The 22,785-nt window shown below is 39.7% G+C and overlaps 1 protein-coding gene across 5 annotated transcripts in view; it reads left to right on the top strand.

The window, feature by feature from the left end:
• Nucleotides 1-22,785, top strand: part of DMD (dystrophin) — a 3,762,639-nt gene that overhangs the window by 1,755,301 nt on the left and 1,984,553 nt on the right. For all 5 annotated transcript variants that reach the window (XM_077296691.1, XM_077296689.1, XM_077296692.1 and 2 more), the window contains one exon: nucleotides 21,308-21,480. In XM_077296691.1, the coding sequence (XP_077152806.1) occupies nucleotides 21,308-21,480 (173 nt within the window). The remainder of the gene's footprint in view (nucleotides 1-21,307; nucleotides 21,481-22,785) is intronic.

Raw genomic sequence — 22,785 nt, 5'->3', positions numbered from 1 at the left:
TCTTATTCTTGCACTAGCTAAATGTGAAACGGCATGCCATATCCCACTTTGTCACTTAGTGCTGTGGTGACATTGGACTATGATTTGAGCTGCTGTACATGAAGAAATATTTTTTTGGGGGGCAGTTGCTACCATGATTCATCATGCCATATCTCACCTTGTTATTTAGTGGCAGTGAAATTCCAGCGTGCATAGCTCATGCACATTAAAAAAAGAAATATTTTTTTCTGTTTCTAAATGTGATACAGGCCGCTGGATCCCAATCTGTCATTGTGTGGCGGTGATATGAAGCTGTCTGCAGATCTCACTCACATTAAAAAAAATATTTTTTCTGTTGCTAAACGTGATACTGCCTGCCGCATTCCATGTTAAAATTTTGCGACAGTGATATGAAGCTGTCTGCAGACCTAGAGTTGTGGCCAAAAGTATTGACACCCCTGCAATTCTGTCAGATAATACTCACTTTCTTCCTGAAAATGATTGCAATCACAAATTCTTTGGTATTATTATCTTCATTTAATTTGTCTTAAATGAAAAAACACAAAAGAGAATGAAGCAAAAAGCAAAACATTGATCATTTCACACAAAACTCCAAAAATGGGCCAGACAAAAGTATTGGCACCCTCAGCCTAATACTTGGTTGCACAACCTTTAGCCAAAATAACTGCGACCAACCGCTTCCGGTAACCATCAATGAGTTTCTTACAATGCTCTGCTGGAATTTTAGACCATTCTTCTTTGGCAAACTGCTCCAGGTCACTGATATTTGAAGGGTGCCTTCTCCAAACTGCCATTTTTAGATCTCTCCACAGGTGTTCTATGGAATTCAGGTCTGGACTCATTGCTGGCCACCTTAGAAGTCTCCAGTGCTTTCTCTTAAACCATTTTCTAGTGCTTTTTGAAGTGTGTTTTGGGTCATTGTCCTGCTGGAAGACCCATGACCTCTGAGGGAGAGCCAGCTTTCTCACATTGGGCTCTACATTATGCTGCAAAATTTTTTGGTAGTCTTCAGACTTCATAATGCCATGCACACGATCAAGCAGTCCAGTGCCAGAGGCAGCAAAGCAACCCCAAAACATCAGGGAACCTCCACCATGTTTGACTGTAGGGACCATGTTCTTTTCTTTGAATGCCTTTTTTTCTCCTGTAAACTCTATGTTGATGTCTTTGCGCAAAAAGCTCTACTTTTGTCTCATCTGACCAGAGAACAGTCTTCTAAAATGTTTTTGGCTTTTTCAGGTAAGTTTTGGCAAACTCCAGCCTGGCTTTTTTATGTCTCGGGGTAAGAAGTGGGGTCTTCCTGGGTCTCCTACCATACAGTTCTTTTCATTCAGACGCCGATAGATAGTACGGGTTGACACTGTTGTACCCTCGGACTGCAGGGCAGCTTGAACTTGTTTGGATGTTAGTCGAGGTTCTTTATCCAACATCCGCACAATCTTGCGTTGAAATCTCTTGTCAATTTATCTTTTCCGTCCACATCTAGGGAGGTTAGCCACAGTGCCATGGGCTTTAAACTTCTTGATGACACTGCGCACGGTAGACACTGGAACATTCAGGTCTTTGAAGATGGACTTATAGCCTTGAGATTTCTCATGCTTCCTCACAATTTGGTTTCTCAAGTCCTCAGACAGTTCTTTGGTCTTCTTTCTTTTCTCCATGCTCAATGTGATACACACAAGGACACAGGACAGAGGTTGAGTCAACTTTAATCCATGTCAACTGGATGCAAGTGTCATTTAATTATTGGCAACACATGTTATGTGCCACAGGTAAGTTACAGGTGCTGTTAATTACACAAATTAGAGAACATCACATGATTTTTCGAACAGTGCCAATACGTTTGTCCACCCCCTTTTTTATGTTTGGTGTGGAATTATATCCAATTTGGCTTTAGGACCTTTTTTTTGTGTTTTTTCATTTAAGACAAATTAAGTGAAGATAATAATAACAAAGAATTTGTGTTTGCAATCATTTTCAGGAGGAAACTGAGTATTATCTGACAGAATTGCAGGGGTGTCAATACTTTTGTCCACAACTGTAACGCACATTTAAAAAAAAGATAATTTTTTCTGTTGCAAAACGAGATACAGCCCGCCATATCCGACATTGTCATTTGAAAAGATTATCATTTTTTTCTGTTGGTAAACATGATATAGCACATCGTATCTTGCATTGTCATTTTATGGTGGTGAAACAAAGCTGTCTGATTATGTGCATATTTGGCAACAAATTTATCATGGGTATCTTTTATGCCTTGCTTGAGACAATGCATCTGTTACACCTGTCTTCTGACTAGCATCAAACACTCTCTGTTAATTGGTGTTGGATAAATGACTAATTGTTGTAGACTGTATTCTAGATCTCATGCACTGTTATTGATCCTGTTGTATGATTCCCATTCCGGCCATCATCATGGCCCTTTTCCTGCTCAGTTTATCAAACGACATATTGGCCATATTTCTCCGGCAAACCTGCATCTTACCAGCAGGAACTGTATGAAAGAGGACGTTCCAATGCCAATGACAATCTTCAAGATTATACAGGCCTCATCCACACTAAAAATATTTTTTATGTTACTAAAGTGATACAGGAAGATCTCAGTTTGAAATTGTTTTGAGCATCTAGTCAATGTTATACAGGCCTCATCCACAGGCCCCCCAAATTCTTTTGTTACTAACTTAATGCAGTAGGGGACATGTCACTTAGAAATTGCTTACAGCATCTAGTCAATGTTATACAGGCCTCATCCACAGGCTCCCACATTTTTTGTCCATTACTAATATCATACAGTAGGGGATAGTAATTAATTTAAAAATTGTTTGGAGCATATCTTCTTTGTCATCCAGCCTTCATCCACACTTAGACAATTCTTTGTTCTGTTACTAACGCCATACAGTAGGGGACATCTCACTTTGAAATTGCTAGGAGCATGTAGTCAATGTTATACAGGCCTCATCGACAGGCCAAAAAAATTCTTCTCTTACTAATGTAATACAGTAGGGTACATCTCACTTTGAAATTGTTTGGAGCATGTAGTCAATGCTATACAGGCCTCATTGACAGGCCCATAAAAAGTTGTCATTTACTGACGTCATACAGTAGGGGATATCCAATTAAAAAGTTGTTTGGAGCATATCTTCTTTGTTATTCAGCCCTAATCCACACTTAAACAATTTTTTATTCTGTTACTAATAGTGTGGAGCATTCCGATACCGCAAGTATCGGGTATCGGCCGATACTTGCGGTATTGGAATTCCAATACCGAGTTCCGATACTTTTGTGATATCGGAAATCGGAATCGGATCCATATTCATGTAAAAAATAAAGAATTAAAATAAAAAATATGGATATACTCACCTCTCCGGGGGCCCCTGGACCTTACCGCTGTAACCGGCAGCCTCCGTTCCTAATAATGAGCGCGTGAAGGGCCTTTGATGACGTCGTGGCTTCTGATTGGTCGCGTGCCGCTCATATGACCGCTCACGCGACCAATCACAGGCCGCGACATCATCGCAGGTCCTAAACTCCTCATTGAGGGAAAATAAAAAAATTGTGGCAAAAAATCATTTTTGTGAAAAAAATAAGACTTTTTATTTTTATGGCTCCACATTATAAACTTCTGTGAAACACTTGGGGGTTCAAAGTGCTCACCACACATCTAGATAAGTTCCGTGGGGGTCTACTTTCCAAAATGGTGTCACTTTTGGGGGTTTCCACTGTTTAGGCACATCAGGGGCTCTCCAAACGAGACATGGCGTCCTATCTCAATTACAGCTAATTTTGCATTGAAAAGTCAAATGGCGCTCCTTCCCCTCCAAGCTCTGCCATGCACCAAAACAGTGGTTTACCGCCACATATGGGGTCTCGGCGTACTCAGGACAAATTGTACAACAACTTTTGTGGTCCAATTTCTCCTGTTACCCTTGGTAAAATAAAGCAAATTGGATCAGAAGTAATTTTTTTGTGAAAAAAGTTAAATGTTAATTTGTTTTTAAACATTCCAAAAAATCCTGTGAATCACCTGAAGGGTTAATAAACTTCTTGGATGTGGTTTTGAGCACCTGGAGGGTGTGCAGTTTTTAGAATTGTGTCACACTTGGGTATTTTCTATCATGTTGACCCCTCAAAGTGATTTCAAATGTGATGTGGTCCCTAAAAAAACTGGTGTTGCAAAAATGAGAAATTGCTGGTCAACTTTTAACCCTTATAACTCCCTAACAAAAAAAAGTTGGTTCCAAAATTGTGCTGATGTAAAGTATACATGTGGAAAATGCTACCTATTAAGTATTAACTTATCTCTGTGATTTAAGTGCATGAAAATTCAAAGTTGGAAAATTGCAAAATTTTCAAAGTTTTTGCCAAATTTCCGTTTTTTTCACAAATAAACTCAAGTAATGTCAAGGAAATTTTACCACTAACATGAAGTACAATATGTCACGAGAAAACATTGTCAGAATGACCAGGATCTTTTGGCGCGTTCCAGAGTTATAACCTCATAAAGGGACAGTGGTCAGAATTGTAAAAATTGGCCTGGTCATTAACGTGCAAACCACCCTTGGAGGTAAAGGGATTAAAAAATACTTTTACAATTATTTTAAAAACTTTTTTTTACTTTTTTTCTTCATCCCACTGTGGGACAATCATTTTTTGTATGCTGATTGCTTGTACAGGATGGGGATGCAGCAGCATCCCATTGTTGCACACACTGTTAGCTCTGCACTGACTGAGAAAGTTGTTAATCATGCACTGCGCATAATCAAGCTACTTTCCTAATTCTGGTGACCCAGATGTTGTCATGACGACATTGGGTCACTATGGCAATGATTGGGATCCCACATCATGCCTTGGGGTCTCCGATCCAAGGGCAGAGGGGCTGTCATCCCTCTACCAGCTTCTGGAACGCTGAGATCATGTTTGTTCACAGCATTTATGGGGTTAAAGAGCCCGGAGCATTGCATGACTGTTCCTGGCACTGACGGTTCAGTGTCAGCTGTCAGAATCAGCTGACACCTGGCGGTGATTACCCATGCACAGCTGTTGTGCGTGGATGATCATAATTACATAATAATCCATCCCTAGTCAAATAGGCCAAGGGCACAGAGTTGTATTATTACAACATATGTCAGAAAGGGGTTAAAGAAAATGAAAAACATAAAAATCTCAGTGTTCTTAAAGCAATTTCCCCTTAAGAAAATAAACATCCTGTCACGCAGTGACTGTCGTGGTGTGACACGACCTGGCGGGACGGTCACAAAACGGCGAAACACACAAGGGTACACCGGGGACACTTTAACAACAGTGGGCCCTGTCGGTAGAGAACAGGGAATGGGCACCTCTTGCACTCACCTGAGGCTGTGCCCTGATCTTGCTACTGTCCCTATACGGGTTCTTTCAACCCGTCGCTGACCAGGATACCTAGTCCCTCACTTGCCCTGCTCTAATCCCTATATAGGGACCTGGCAGGTGAGAGCACTGGTCCCACCACTGCACTAATACAACACAGGGAAAGTTACAAACCACAAAGGGACAAAGAAACAATAACACCACACTTAGCTTTCTCTGCTGCAATGCACCACACAGCAGAGTAAGGCACCAGGAATGAGTATTCAGCTGTAGAACAACAGCACTCAGCAAGCTCCTATTCCAGCAAGGTTGGTATCCAAAGGACCTGTATAACCAACAGTCAGCTGATGCACCAGGTGACCTCTTAAAGGAAGTTGGGAGTGGTCACCACCCACATCAGCAGAACAAGCAGCAATGCAATTACACCAGCGGCCACCAGGGGAAAAACTGCATTAACCCCCGATGACCTGAAAGGAAAAAAGGTTTTAATCTAAGGGAAACCAAATCTGCCACAGATCCAAACATGGATCGTGACACATCCCTATTAAACCTTGGCTCTGGTAATTATAATCTCAGACAAATGTCTGGCAAATCAAAAAAAATGAGACCATGACAATATATGACTTTATTTAGATTAAATAGGTGGCACAATATTTAGACAACTACTACTAAATTTATTGCAAATACCGAACTTGTGGATATAACCTCTAGTACCGTGCTCCCTTCTACCTGGAGTGCCCATAGCACCCCGATGGGGAGAAAAACAAGGGAACAGAACTCCCAAGCCTATACGTCTGAACAATTACCAAGAACATATGTGTATAAAATCTACATGACAATAGATTTATCACCAAAGGTAAACTTTATTCCAAAATACAACATCAATAAAAAACATAATATATCAGGATGGGGATAAGGTGAATGACTACACTGGAAAATGACCACATGTGAACACACTCATATATATCCAGCATGGAGGGTGCCACCCAGCGGCAATAGAAAATGGTAATAGTCCAAATATATGACACGGCATACCCGGATGCTAATAAATGTGAGGGGCAGGAATGGTCAGAAAGTCCCAGTGACCAAATGACTCATGAGGCACGCTCTGTCCTAACTCCATACATATTAATCCATATTGCACCAATGCCCATAAAGTGCCAGTGACTATTAAAGTGCCTAAGTGGCATGCCGCCATTAGAGCTTACCCATGTGTGTACTGGCTCCAGTGGAAAGCCCCAACGCGCGTTTCGCGTGATGTGCTTCCTCGGGGGGCTGCCAAACATCACTATGTTTATCCCCAGTAAAATAATAAAACCCATGCTAACCTCCAACGTCTGCGCCGTTCCAGTGGTATCGCCACTGGCTGTCCTGGAGCTCAAATAAAATTGTCATTTAATTCCTGCAATCATTCAGCTCTGGCTTCACTCTCATCTCCTACAGATGTAATTAACATCTGGAGAATGTGAGAGCAACTGCTGCTTTCACTTCCTTCACATGTCTGATGTTTGCAAAAGAAGGGAGAGTGAATCCAGTGCTGATTGGCTGCATTGATCATATGACAGCAATGCCATGCGAACCTCAGGAGAGTCAGTGCTGACACTACTGGAATGGCACCTGCATGGGAGGTAAGTCTAGGTGTTATTTTTTACATAGGAAAATGGGGATTGAGAAGGGGTTGTCAGAGTAGTGAAAAACCCTTTCAATGTAGTTTATTTGAGTCCTCTCACTCAAAACAGTAAATGCAATATAAATTTTATGCACATGTATCAAAACTTCAAGGAGTTTCATAGATTTTGCTAAAGTTGTCCAAAAGTAGAAAGTGAGCCAAATTTGTCAGTTTTGCTCAAATTGAACTGATAATTTTGGTTTGTATAGAAATTATACTATATGAATCAAATGTGCCTTCACATGCTCTTGACCATATGCTCTCCAGACCACAAAGCATATTAAACATATGTTTAAACTTTTTTTTTTTAATTACACTTACCTTGTACTGGCCCTCACCTGTCCCTCCAAGCAGCCCCTCTGCAGTCCAGTCATGTCTTCAATCTGACTCTATTTTCTGGCATCTATGATACCTCTGGCACTGATTAGGCCTCACAGCAACATGCAGAATAACAGGTATGATGTTGTCTGAAGCTAATTTAGTGGCATATATATTAAATAAGTCAATGACTAGGGTTCACAAGACGTCATGACCCGGTGACGTCCTGTAGTCCTGTAGTCATGAGTCTTGTTCAGCAGATAAGCAGATAAGAAATCTAAAAAAACGGTAGATGGAGTCAAAATTAATACTGGACAAGAGCTTTAGAGGTAAGAGTAAGGTATATATTTTATTAATTATTTTAAGCTCTTCCTGGCCCTTTAGATTCCAGCAAAATGGCAGCTGGCAGGCTGCTATTTTTCTGGATTTGTGCAAAGAGAATTTCAAGAAGTTTGGATTCTGGAAAATCCAAATATTTTGTAAAATTGAAAGAAAATCAGATTTTTCTCCAAATGATTTGTTCACCTCTAATGCCATATATTATTCATGTGAATAAAGTATTGCATGTGTTTGCGGCAAACTGCAGAGACCACAGTGGGGGAGTTTTTATCTATAATTGTTTTTTATTTTAGATTATTCCCTAATTTTGTCACTTTTTTTCTAACATCCAGGAAACCACTTAACTCAATGCTTGACTTCAGTTATATAGACAAAACAATGTTTTTTTTAGCATTCCCTCCATTTTCAATTCATGTGTTCAGCCATTCAGGCCTTTCGGTGACTGAGTACTTTCTATAGTTAATCTGTCCGACTGCACTTTTTGGATGACAGTCATGCAGGGAGCACCTTTGAATGTTTTTTTTATATAGGGTGTTGTACTTTGGTTGTCAGCAAAAGGCAAATTTAGGAAAGTGAGAATTAACTGGACTGTAAAGGTACCGTCACACTAGGCGATATCGCCAGCAATCCGTGACGTTGCAGCGACCTGGATGGCGATATCGCTGTATTTGACACGCAGCAGCGATCTGGATCCCGCTGTGAAATTGCTGGTCGCTGCTAGAAGGTCTGCACATTATTTGGTCGCTAGGTCGCCGTGTATCGCCGTGTTTGACAGCAAAAGCGACGATACCAGCGATATTTTACACTGGTAACCAGGGTAAACATCGGGTTACTAAGCGCAGGGCCGCGCTTAGTAACCCGATGTTTACCCTGGTTACCAGCGTAAAAGTTAAAAAAACAAACAGCACATACTCACCAGCGCGTCTCCCAGCCTCTGCTTCCTGACACTAAAGCGCCGGCCCTAAACTGAAAGTGAAAGCACAGCGGTGACGTCACCGCTCTGCTGTTAGGGCCGGAGCTCAGTCAGCGTCAGGATGCAGAGGCTGGGGGACGCGCAGGTGAGCATGTACTGTTTGTTTTTTTAACTTTTACGCTGGTAACCAGGGTAAACATCGGGTTACTAAGCGCGGCCCTGCGCTTAGCAACCCGATGTTTACCCTGGTTACCCGGGGACCTCGGCATCGCTGGTCGCTGGAGAGCGGTCTGTGTGACAGCTCTCCAGCGACCACACAGCGACGCTGCAGCGATCGGCATTGCTGTCGCTATCGCTGCAGCGTCGCTTAATGTGACGGTACCCTAAGTCTGTATTGCTGTGATTTTTCTTCTTCAAGCGCATGGAGATGGATCCTCTCCCTAAAGGCTGGTGTCACTCCAGTTGCTAATGGGTTTCTCTAATCCTTTTTTCTTTGAAATGAAAACCGTATGCTCTTTTCTTAACCAGGTTACACAGTTTCCCTTGGCACTACCATACTTAAAATAACTTTAAACTATTTATCACTTGTCCATGTCGAATAATTTACTATTATTTTTTAGTGCTGTTCACAATAACAGATAATTTAAGGAAAATAAATCCAAATATTGATAGATAGATAGATAGATAGATAGATAGATAGATAGATAGATAGATACATTGATTTATATTTATAGATGGATGATAGATAGATAGATAGATAGATAGATAGATAGATAGATAGATAGATAGATAGATAGATAGATAGATAGATACACATGTGGTCAAAATGGTTGGTACCCCTTGTTTAATGACTGAAAAACCCACAATGATCACAGAAATAACTTGAATCTAACAAAAGTAATAATAAATAAAAGATCTATGAAAATGAACAAATGAAAGTCAGACATTGCTTTTCAAGCATGCTTCCCCAGAATTAAAAAAAAATAAAACTTTGTGACGAAGATTGGATAAACACGCGTAGGTGGCAGGCTGGGGTCCAGGTCTTCTACCACATGTAGATTAATATCTATATATACAATCTACTTTGATCAAATTACTCTGCACCAGATATGCACTTTAGTTAAACAATTCAGCTTTGCACCCTCCATTTTCCTCTGCCCAGGACCCTTTTTGCACTTTGCTCTTGATTTTGTGGACATTTTATGCAGTAACTTTTTTATATTGGCTATATGAGGTTACCTGTTGGCTGCTAACAGCTGTGCTGTATATTATATGCAGACTCGCTTTAAATATTTATATGGTATTTATCATGCAATAAGTCTTAATATGCTTTAGACTATTTGTATATTGACTAATTGTTATATTTTGCAATATTTTGATATGGCTTCTAATAGTGAGCTTATACTTTTAATTACTTACCTGGCAACGCAAATAAGTGTTATATAGTGCGTATAAATTACTATCATTCATGCTATCCTGCTTGGTTAGGTATACTCAGCTACGGATTATTGTATTTTAATTGTTTAATAAAATTAATACTTTCCATAAGGTACTCTGATTGGGTCTCTTTATACCTAGAGGTCCCTTTTTTTATTGTGTTATCAGTTTTGTAGAGTTGGAGATGCGTATTGTATATGATCCGGAAGGCAATTTTTTTCATGTTAAAAATGATGTTACCCCTGAAAATAATGTGACAAAAGGGACATGTTAAATCAAGGCGTGTCCACTAACTAGCATCACATGTGTCTACAATATTGGAATCAGTGAGTGGGCCTGTATATAGGGCTACAGATACTCACTGTGCTGTTTGGTGATATGGTGTGTATCACACTCAACATGGACCAGAGGAAGCAAAGGAAAGAGTTGTCTCAGGAAATTATAAAGAAAATTATATACAAACATATTAAAGGTAAAAAATCTAAGACTATCTCCAAGCAGCATGATGTTCCTGTGACTACAGTTGCACATATTATTCAGAAATTTAAGATCCATGGGACTGTAACCAACCTCCCTGGATGTGGCCGCAGGAGGAAAATTGATGACAAATCAAAGAGACGAATAATAGGAATGGTAATAAAAGAGCCCGGAAAAACTTGTAAGCATATTAAAGGTGAATTTTAAGCTCAAGGAATATCATTGTCAGATCACACTATTTGTCGTTTTAAGAGCCAAAGTGGACTTCATGGGAGATGACCAAGGAGGAAACCATTGTTGAAAAAAATCATAAAAAAGCCAGACTGGAATTTTCCAAACTACATATTGACAAGCCACAAAGCTTCTGGGAGAATGTCCTTTGAGCAAATGAGACAAAAATTTAACTTTTTGGCAAGGCACATCAGCTCTATGTTCACAGGCGAAAAAATGGAGCATATGAAGAAAACAACACTTTCCGTACTGTGAATCAAGGAGGAGGCTCTGTTATGTTCTGGGGCTGCTTTGCTGCATCTGGCACAGGGTGTCTAGAATCTGTGCAGGGTGCAATGAAATCTCAAGACTATCAAGGGATTCTAGAGAGAAATGTGCTGCCCAGTGTCAGAAAGCTTGGTCTCAGTCGCAGCTCATGGGTCTTGCAACAGTATAACTACCCAAAACACACAGCTAAAAACACCCAAGAATGGCTAAGAGGAAACATTGGACTATTCTGAAGTGGCCTACTATGAGCCCTGACCTAAATCCTACTGAGCATCTTTGGAAAGAGCTGAAATATGCCGTCTGGAAAAGGCAACCTTCAAACACGAGACAACTGGAGCAGTTTGCTCTTGAAGAGTGGGCCAAAATACCTGTAGAGAGGTGCAGAAGTCTCAGTGACAGTTACAGGAATTGATTGATTGCAGTGATAGCCTCAAAAGGTTGTGCAACAAAATATTAAGTTAAAGGTACCATCATTTCTGTCCAGGCCTATTCCATGAGTTTTATTTTTTTTTTATTCTGTGGAAGCATGGTTGAAAAACAATGTTTGACTTTCATCTGCTCATTTTCATAGATCTTTTATTGATTATCACTTTTGTCAGATTCAAGTTATTTCTGTGACCATTGTGGGTTTTTCTATCATTAAACGAGGGGTGCCTACAATTTTGACCACGTGTGTAGATAGATTATGTTGTTTTCAGGCCTAAAATTATGTGTTGTAATAATAATAATAATAATAATAATCTTTATTTATATAGCGCCAACATATTCCGCAGTGCTTTACAGTTTAACAGTTTCAAACAACAATCATAGGTAACAATGTTAACAATACAGCAATAAAGCAAAATAAGACGACCCTGCTCGTGAGAGCTTACAATCTACAATGAGGTGGGGAGATACAAAGTACAGGTGTGTATTTACAATGATGTATTTACAATGATGGTCCAGCCATCTTCAGGGGGTGGGGGGTAGATGAGATAGTGAATGGGCTACACACACACACAAACATAAAATGACTGATTAGGGAACGTGATAGGCCGCTCTGAACAAATGAGTTTTGAGTGAGCGCCTAAAGCTATGCAAGTTGTGGATGGTCCTAATATCTTGGGGTAGAGCATTCCAGAGGATTGGCACAGCACGGGAGAAGTCTTGGAGTCGGGAGTGGGAGGTGCGGATTACTGCAGAGGTTAGTCGAAAGTCGTTTGCAGAGCGCAGCGGTCGGCTAGGCCGATAGACAGAAATGAGGGAGGAGATGTAAGGGGGTGCCGCACTGTGGAGAGCTTTGTGGGTGAGAACAAGTACTTTGAATTGTATCCTGTAATGAATGGGCAGCCAGTGTAATGACTGGCGAAGAGCGGACACGTCCGAGTAACGATTAGCCAGATGGACGACCCTGGCTGCTGCATTAAGGATAGACTGGAGAGGGGAAAGTCGCGTGAGGGGGAGGCCAATTAAAAGAGAGTTGCAGTAGTCCAGGCGGGAGTGGATTAGGGCGACAGTGAGAGTTTTTGTTGTCTCCATGGTGAGAAAAGGGCGGATTCTAGAGATGTTCTTTAGGTGTAAGCAGCACGAGCAGGCAAGAGATTATATGTGGGAGGTGAAGGAGAGATCGGAGTCAAACATGACACCCAGACAGCGTGCCTGCTGCCTAGGTGTTATTATGGTGCCACCCACGGAGAGGGAAATGTCAGATTTAGGGAGGTTAGTAGAAGGCGGGAGCAGAAGAAGTTCAGTTTTGGAGAGGTTGAGCTTCAGATAGAGAGCGGACATGATGTTAGAGACTGCAGACAGACAGTCAGTGGCGTTCTGTAGTACAGCGGGGGTAAGGTCAGGGGCTGACGTGTATAGTTGTGTGTCATCAGCGTAAAGATGGTACTGAAAGCCAAATCTGCTGATGGTCTGTCCAATTGGGGCCATGTAGAGGGAGAAGAGAAGGGGGCCAAGGACTGAGCCCTGAGGTACCCCGACAGTGAGAGGAAGAGGAGATGAAGTGGAGCCGGAGAACAGAACACTGAAGGAGCGGTCAGAAAGATAGGAAGAGAACCAGGAGAGAGCAGTGTCCTTAATGCCTAGTGACTGGAGCCTAGAGAGTAGGAGAGGGTGGTCAACAGTGTCGAAAGCTGCAGAAAGATCGAGGAGAATGAGCAGAGAGTGGTCACCGTTACATTTTGCTGTCAGAAGGTCATTGGTCACCTTGATGAGTGCAGTTTCTGTTGAATGTAGGGGGCGGAACCCGGACTGTGAAGGGTCTAGGAGGGAATGAGTGGAGAGGTAACGGGTAAGGCGGGAGTAGACTAGGCGCTCCAGGAGTTTTGAGATGAAGGGTAGATTGGAGACCGGTCTGTAGTTGTTTGCGCATGATGGGTCAAGGGTGGGTTTTTTTAGTAATGGAGTAATGATAGAGTGTTTGAAGGAGGAGGGGAAAATGCCAGAGGAGAGGGAGAGATTAAAGATTGTAGTTAGGTGAGTTGTGACGACTGGAGAGAGAGACTGGAGGAGGTGTGAGGGAATGGGGTCGGTGGTGCATGTAGTCGGACGAGAAGAGGAGAGGAGCTTGGAGACTTCTTCTTCTGTGATGGACCTGTGTTGTTCAATTACTTGACATTTCACTATAGAAGTCAAAGTTGTATTTCTATTATACAGTACAGAGAACTATTTTATAGGCATTTACTTAAATTTAATGCATTATTGCAAACATTTTGACATGTAACAGAGACACGTCAGAAATTTTGATGAGTGGGAGTCTGGGTACCGAACCCCCCCAAACATTGCTAAAATGAAAAGACAGAAAAGTTCAGGTTTTCCTTGAATGTAGAGAGGCGAAATAGAAAATCTATATGTACAGAAAATCTATATAGTATGTCCTCATTCTTGTGAGTCCCTACACTAAAAACAAATCCACAGAAAGAGGAATTAAAATCCCCCCCAAAGTATGAGGACCCTTGACAAAGGTTGTGAGCTTGAGTATTTTGACCAAAATGGCAACTAATACCTCATATTTATTATATACAGTATACTGATTGCACTTTATCTTTTTATTTGGGAGTAGTCAAACTCATCAATTTTAGCTTTGTAAACTAGGGTGTCTGTCCGCACGGGATGCACTTATGTAGTGCTGGGCAGCCCACCTAATTTGATAGTTTGGGCATCTCTAATAGACTGTAAGCCAGTCACTGAGCACAACCTGTGTGTGACCAGTGCCTTATACATGGCTTATCTGTGTGCAATTTTAACATTAAGCAATCATCCTCTTCATGAATTGGTAGGTTGTCTGTGGTGGTCTCATCAGTAGTTTGCATCTGTGTTGCCTCCTTCTTTATTAAATGGGTTTGCTGCATCCTGCATTAGTTTCTGAGACCTGGATAGATAAATACTGCTGCTCTTTTTTGCTGTTAATTCTTGCATAGTTTGGGGAATTTTTGGGTGTTGGGTCTCCCACGACTCACGTGACATTTTTATACTATATGAGCAGTAGCATAGCTACCAGGGGGGCAGCCGTCCTGGGCCCCCTGCTCCGAGGGGCCCACCTGGAGCTACTGCTAATGCTAACTATATCGGCGTGCTGTGCACGCCGATATAGTTAAGCTCCACTGTAGTGCAGGGAGACATGATCTACCTGAACTACAGCTGTCTGTTCTATAGTCCAGGGACGCTGAATGCCGGAACTGTACCTCTAAGCTGCAGGGGTCAAACTGCAGACACACCCACATTGCACGCTGTGTCTGCAGGAGAGGCCTCACAGCGCAGGTCACCGGTTTCTTCCTGCAGAGAGGAGCAGGAAAAACGACAAACTGTGGTGCTGTAAGTAACAGCTCAGACTGCTGCCAGCACCCGGGGCCAGAGGAGTCTGTGCAGTGAGGAGGGGGAAGGAAGCTGATCACCTTCTGACAAGTCCTGGATGATTTTTTATCTTGTGTTTGCGGTCTTGTTATCTGAAGCACAGTGGATTTATAGCGGCTGGTTGAAGTTTTAAACAGATAGGTGCCTGTCAATAAAAATCGCCCGAGCATCACCATACAGTATCTGTAAATGACTTCAATGCAGCCGCCATAAATCTCATTGTGCCCCAGATAGAGGGATTGACATGAGTAGTCAATATCATGCCCTGCACTGACAGATGTGACCCTGGCTGCAGGACAGAACAGATTACAATGTGTCTCTTTCCCTCTTCATATATATACTGTATATAGATAAATGTAAAAATATATTGTTGCAAAAAACTGAAAACAAAACACCATTGACAAAATGATAAAAAGTGTTTTAATAGCCCATTGGGGCTCAGCGACATTTCGGTTCTACTGAGAACCTTTTTCCAGGAACCAAAACACTATTTTTTCATTTTGTCTAAATTGTGTGCTGCCTTCATTTTTTTGCTACTATATAGAGGATCAGTAAAAGCCTGGACGGTTTGGCAGCCGTATAATACACAGTTTGCTAGTGCGGCTTTCACATCTTTTTGCTGTATGTATTTATATATGTACCGTATATGTTCATGTACAATATATACACACCATGTGACGTAGTCCTGTAGTTGGTGTCAGGCTCTTATCATCTCATATTGTAAATCCAGGGTGGCAATCGTGAAAACCCAATTATTTTTATTAAAATAAATCCAATAAAGTTGAAGATGAATATATATGATAAAGAGACAAATAGAAGAAAATACAATCTGCCAGTAGGTGCATATAAATATTCACATATAGGTGTAGACCCCTGAACTTATATGCAGTCTGGACAACAAGACACCCAAAGGCAGAAAAAGGAAAACAAGAGATGTACCAGGGGTGCACTTTCTTCTTTACATGAGTAACATTCTACCTCCCTCTCTTTGAATTCCCTCATTTCTGTTTTTTTTCGAGTACAGCGCTGTCATCTGCTGATATTCCCCAATACCCATGACTAGAGTGCACCACCTGAGTGGTAATCAAGGTTACCGGTTAGGGGCCTACTCAGATTTTTCGCCCCCCCGAGCTGAACCCTTAGCTACGCCTCTGCATATGAGTACTACGGTCAATCATCCAATGCTGATGGGCTGCTTCACTCACACTTCCTACTGATGAACCTTGGATGACTGAGGAAATTGTGAGAAGTGCAGCACATCAGCCACTGATTAGCTGTAATGTTCACATGGTATAGCAATGTTATGGAAGTCCCTGGAGACCCAACACCAACATAGCTGGGGATTATAGTATTTAAGAGTGGGTTGCCTGAGCAGTGTACAATGCTTTTAATACTCCCTGAAATGCATTATTAAATTTCATTATCATAGTATGAATTTTTTTTAAAGAGCATTGTCCACAAATTAAAACTCCCTAAGCTTCATTAATTTAAAATGAGGATGTGATTTGTCCTAATTTCATGTCAATAGTAGCCATTATATTATTTAGTGCACGGAATAACCTTTGCTTTCAAGCAATTCCAGGGAAACAAGTGACATGTTTTGATTTATAGCTTTTAAGATCTATTCATTAATTCCCACTGTCAGCTGCTCAGATCCCATAATAAATATTTTCATCTCTATTGTTCATTCTCTGAGGCATAAAAGTAAATAGCATTAAGTGAGTGCCCCAGGGCATTGGTGCATAGAAAAATGCATGGAGCCAACTGTCTTCCATGCTGCAAGCTTACAGTACAATCTGTGTGTGTTAGTATATTGTGCCATCCTCATGGTCACTGGCAACAGCAACTAACAAAATTGTTATCCTTAACAGTTTTATTGGCCTGAAGGGCAGAAAAATGTCTCAGAGTAAATAATCACAATGTTTCTGTTACAGTCTCTGGATTATAAACATGGAAGACAAAATTAAGAACAAAGGGAACAATTTTAATTAAGTAATGTATTACTTCCATGCACAATTATCACTCATACATTTTATTTTAATAGTGTATTATCTTTATCATGAGACATCATATGTTGCATAATTGAAAAGTATGAGATAGCCCTTAAAAAAAAAGAAAATCAATATGAATCATATTCAGCATTTACATATACTGCCTGTGACATTTATGCTTATCTTTTATATAGGTGTTTTGCTTCTTATGATTATATGGTATGCTTTTGGACTCATGTGTAGAAAGTATATACATGGGTGAAATAATTATTGTACACGTCACCAATTTTCTAAGTAAATATATTTCTAAAGGTGCTATTAGCATAAAATTCTCGCCAAATGTTGATAACAACCCATCCAATCCACACAGGCTAATAAATCAAACCATAGATATCTATAAATTAACCCCTTTCTGACCTCTTTGGTTGTTGATGCCGGATTGCTGTGATCGGACCCTGTTGTCTGCGCTCATAGCAATGCAGTAAATCTGCTACATAGAAGCAATCTGAGTTTCGCTCCTATGTAGCAGAGCCAATCAAATTGTGCCAGCTTCTAGCCTCCCATGGAGGCTATTGAAGCTTGGAAAAAGTAAAAAATAATGTTTTAAAAAGTATGAAGAAAACTAAGAAATATAAAAGTTTAAATCACCCGCCTTTCGCCCTACTCAAAATAAAACAATAAAAAAATCAAATATACACATATTTGGTATTGCCGCATTTAGAATTGCCCGATCTATCAATAAAAAAGGGATTAACCTGATCGCTAAACAGCGTGGAGAGAAAAAAATTTGAAACTCCAGAATTACTTTTTTTTGGTCACCGCAACATTGCATTAAAATGTAATAACAGGCGATCAAAAGAACATATCTGCACTAAAATGGTGTCATTAAAAACATCAGCTTGGCATTCAAAAAATAAGCCCTCACCCAACCCCAGATCATGAAAAATGGAGACGCTATGGGTATCGGAAAATTGTGCAATTTTTAATTTTTTTAGCAAAGTTTGGAATTTTTTTCACCACTTAGATAAAAGATAACCTAGACATGTTTTGTGTCTATGAACTCGTAATGAACTGCAGAATCATAAAGGCAGGTCAGTTTTAGCATTTAGTGAAGCTAGCAAAAAAGCCAAACAAAAAACTAGTGTGGGATTGCACTTTTTTTAAAATTTCACCACACTTGGATTTTTTTTTTCCATTTTCTAGTACATGACATGCAAAAACCAATGATGTTGTTCAAAAGTACAACTTGTCCCACAAAAAATATGCCCTCACATGGCGATATTGTAGGAAAAATAAAAAAGTTAAGGCTCTGGGAATGAGGGGAGCAAAAAACTTAAACGCAAAACCGAAAAAAGCTGGGGTCATGAAGGGGTTAATAATGAGAAATTTCACAGGGAAGGCGTATTAAACATGCTTACTGAATTTTAATTAATACTTTGTGCAAAAGCCTTTGTTAGTGATGACAGCTTCAAGAGAGCTCCTGTATAGAAAAGCTAGTCTCATGTACTGCTCGAGTGGGATTTTGGCCAATTCTTCCACACAAATTCTCTTCTATGAATCTTGAGCTTTCATTCCTTCCATAAATGTTCTTCTGGATTTAGGTCAGGTGACTGGTTGGGCCATTCTAACAGCTTTGCTTTCTTTCTCAGAAACCAATGGAGAGTTTCCATAGCTGAGTGTTCGGGATCATTGTCTTGCTGAAATGTCCATCATCATTTTATCTGCATCATCCTGGTAGATGGCAGCAGATTTTTTTCAAGAATTTCTTGGTACATTGTCCATTCATCCTTGCTTCAACTTTGTGAAATTTGCCAGTGCTGTATGCTGAAAAACAATCCCACACCATGATGTTCCCATCTCCAAGCATCATTGTTGGTATGATGTTTTTGGGGTGCCATTTGGCCTCCAAACATGGTGTGTATTATGACATTTAAATAGTTCAATTTTGGTCTCATCTGACCAGACTATATTCTCATAGAATTTCACAGGCTTCTCTAAATGGTGTTGAGCAAGCTGTAAAGGCATTTGAACATGCTTTGTGTTCAGCAATGGGGTCTTGCATAGTAAGCGAGCATACAGGCCATGGATAATGAGTTCATTACTTATAGTTTTCTTTTAAATATTTGTATCAGCTGCTTCCAAGTATTTCTGTAGCTCTCTACAGGTGGTCCTTGGCTTTTGGACGCATTTTATGATAATTCATTTCACTCCTCTGTCTGAAATCTTTCAGGAGGAAGCATCTAGTCATGGATGGTTTATCGTGAAATTATCTTTTTTCCACTTTCTGATTACCAGCCCAACAGTGCTCACTGGAACCTCCAGTAGTTTAGAAATTATTCTGCAACCAATGACATCAGTATATTTGCAACAATGAGGTTGCAGAGGTTTTGAGACACTGGTTTTACTCATCATTAAATATTTCTTGTGTGGCACCTTGGTAATGAGAGACCTTTTTATAAGCCAACAGTTGAATAAGCTGATATTTTTCACTAAGTGACAGGATTGCTTTATAATTACTAATAGCTGTTGTCATTACTTTCCATGGCTTTTTGCATCCCTCATTCTTTATGTGTTCAATATTTCTTTTAGCCTGTTTCATTTCTCATTATTACACATACCTTAATTTATGGACATCTGTAGTTTGATTTTTTTGCCTGTGTGGATTGTATGAGTTGTTACAGACATCTAGTCAGAATGTAATCTCAATACCACCTTTAGAAATGTATTTACTTAAAAAATTGGTGACATATTTAATACTTATTTCACCCTCTGTATTTATCAAATTTGATGTTTACAAACCATCAAAAAAAGCTACATTGTTTGAAAAATTTAATTAATATATTGTGTAGTCATTCTTGGTTTTGAGAGGTTTAGGAAGAATGTGTTGACTAGAGATGAGCGAATATGTTCATAAAACTATCGCCAAACACAAATTCAGCATGAATATGGTACATCGGCAACACGAGCATTTTTCTTAAAATTGCAAAAAGTTGGTAACATTCGGCAAAAGATAGAATAAACCCCGGCAATTCATGTGCCACATTCAGTAAAATCACAGCATGACAGGTTAGAATAGAATAGATAGAATAGATATACACATAGAATACATAATATATAGATGTCAGTGACACACACACACATATACAGGAGTCAAGAATAGAGAGGTCCCCATTCCATATTTTCATGCCATATATTGGCTATATTGATACATATTGCAATCATTTGTTTTTGTCGTCCCTTGTGGTGCACCTTTTGTCTGGTATCCCCACTCCCACTCTTACCCTACTTGCTGTTATATACTTTTTAATTAATAAAAATATAATTATTTCACCTTAATCATTGGACTGTTAAATTCGGTGATTTCTTCGTTTTTTGCCATCTAATAAATGTGCAGCATTATTGGAACATTCTGGAAAGTTATTGGAATCTGCAATTAATTACTGATGCAGCTGTTTAAACCTGTCTCAATATGCAGTACTTTCACACTAGTAGTTCTGTTTAGCGCAAATTGAGTCAAATATTCCTTTATGTAGCCTATTACTGAGCTTTTAAACTATGGTCCCACGATAAGTAGTTGATGAGTTTTTCATTTTCGATGCTGTGGTTTTTGTTCCATGTTGGTATGTCTTTTTTAAAAAAAAATTCCTTTTTTGACACTTCCCAGTTTTTGGCTTTTCACAAAACTTTACTGATAAAGTCATGTGTGGATTACATACATTTTTACTTTAGCAGCAAAAACACACTAAAAATGCATATGCTTTTTTTAACCTGTGGGTTTTTCTCATCTTATGCAATTCTATGAGGAAAATCTGAAAATGAAATTCACACAAGAAACTGAAATTTCTATAGATGCCATCCACTTTGCTGAAACTAAAAAGCCATAGCTTTTTTGCTCACTGAAGATATGCAGCATCAAGCACTCACTAAAAATTCATTGTGGAAACTTAACCATAAAGAAGGTTTCACAATTTCAAAAGTAGCCAGTTGTTCTTATTTTAATCCCTCTCCTCCCATGTCTTTTCTTTTCTTAAAAGTGGATTATTTTTTTATTTTGTATATCAGCAACGATGTTCCAGACAAATGGGTCTCTTTATTTAGTGACAGTTTTAATGTTTTAATGGTCTTTGCCAAGGGAGCACTGTTCACAGAGAAGTAATATAGAGGAACCAAAAGACACCACCACAGATAATACTGTAAGCTGCACTCCCTTAGCACCAAGTAAAATTACTTATATCTCTGGAATTTTATGGTGGATTTAGAACAGTAAAAACTGAACACTAGAGTGAGCATCGAGAATAAAATAAAAGCAGCAACAGTCCATTTTTGATCTAGTGAAAGGTCCACTTTAACTTAAACACAATCTTTTGTTAACTGAATTCACTTAACACGGAAAACTCCTTTAAAACATTTCCTACATTGTTTCATCACAGTTTAAAATTGACTTGTCAGCTCTTTTACTTTTCTTGTATTTCATTGTTTCAGAACGCAAAACAAATCCTAGGGAGACTATCAGGTCAAATCGGCTTCACTCAAAGCAGAAAGAATGCAGTTCTCCAATCAGCTACACCAAAAGAAAAGGAGAAAATTCAAGAAAAACTGTCAGAGCTTTCCTTCCAGTGGGAAAACATCAGCAAGCTGTACCGAGATCGGCAGCAGTAAGTTTCTCTTTCCCGTTCTTACACTAGAGCAGTTTTTGGCAGGAATCTGATTATAAATAGCAGGTCTATGCATTAAAAGCAATTTACTTAGATACGTGGAAGATTTTTTTCCTTTGTAATTAGGGAGACGTCATTCATTTGTCAATCATTATTTATAATAAAAATAGCTAAAGGTATTATTCAACTGAAACTGCAGTCTATGCTCACATACATTTACATTATGGCTCACTGTGAAATTCTTTCTATCCATCCACTTGCTGTCAGTAAGCATGATGCAAATACCAAACATTTCAATCATTTTTTAACCATGTACTTACCTACATATTATGCCTTTCAGTTTGTAATGAAATTTAAGCATTAAATATATGACTGTATAAGTGCACCAGCTTCTGAATATCATGGGTAATTTTAATTGTAAAAGGGTGCCATGTATTTAATTTTGCTTATTTTTGTAACCAAAAGCTGGATGCAAGGTATATTGCAGCTGAATTCCCAAGCAATATACTGTATGTTGGAACTCATATTTCTGGAATAGTAGCTGTTTTTTTCTTATACAGTATTGGCCCGTAACTACAAGCTGAAGAGTTTTCAACAGTCAGACTACAAGGATAGCCACCAAGATCAGTGTGAATATCTCCTCAATTACTTTTAGGGCCTGTTCATACGACATCTATACAAATTGCTTAGAAAATGCTAAAAAGAATTAACTTATGCACTACCGTGACAAAACATATTTCTGTGCATATGTTCAGTCCTTAAGGGACTTCTTTAATTGCTTCACGGGAAGAAGCTAAAAGAAGTGGCCCAACCATTCTTTTGGCTTGGAAGCCACTCACTATTTTGCATATACATGAGCTATAAAAATTGCCAAAAAACATAAGAAAGAATACACTTCATGAAAAAAACATTACCAGTATGTCTTTTGCTTGAAAAACTCAAATGATAGTTTCTAAAAGCCATTCTCTGTACCCCAGAACATAACAGAAGTAATATATAGGGTTGAGCGAAACGGATCGTTCATTTTCATAAGTCGCCGACTTTTGGCAAAGTCGGCGTCTCATGAAACCGAGCCGATCCCTGTGTGGGGTCTGCCATGAGGTACGCGACTTTCGCGCCAAAGTCGCGTTTCAATGACGCTAAAAGCGCCATTTCTCAGCCAATGAAGGTGGATGCAGAGTGTGGGCAGCGTGATGACATAGATCTCAGTCCCCACCATCTTAGAGAAGGGCATTGCAGTGATTAGCTTGCTTTCTGCGGCGTCACAGGGGCTATAAAGGGGCGTTCCCGTCGACCGCCATCTTA

The sequence above is a fragment of the Ranitomeya variabilis genome, chromosome 3 (genome assembly GCF_051348905.1).
Source record: "Ranitomeya variabilis isolate aRanVar5 chromosome 3, aRanVar5.hap1, whole genome shotgun sequence".
In the NCBI taxonomy this organism is placed as follows: domain Eukaryota; kingdom Metazoa; phylum Chordata; class Amphibia; order Anura; family Dendrobatidae; genus Ranitomeya; species Ranitomeya variabilis.
The sequence above is the reverse complement of the archived record's forward strand: the minus strand, read 5'-3'. Positions and strand labels throughout refer to the sequence as shown.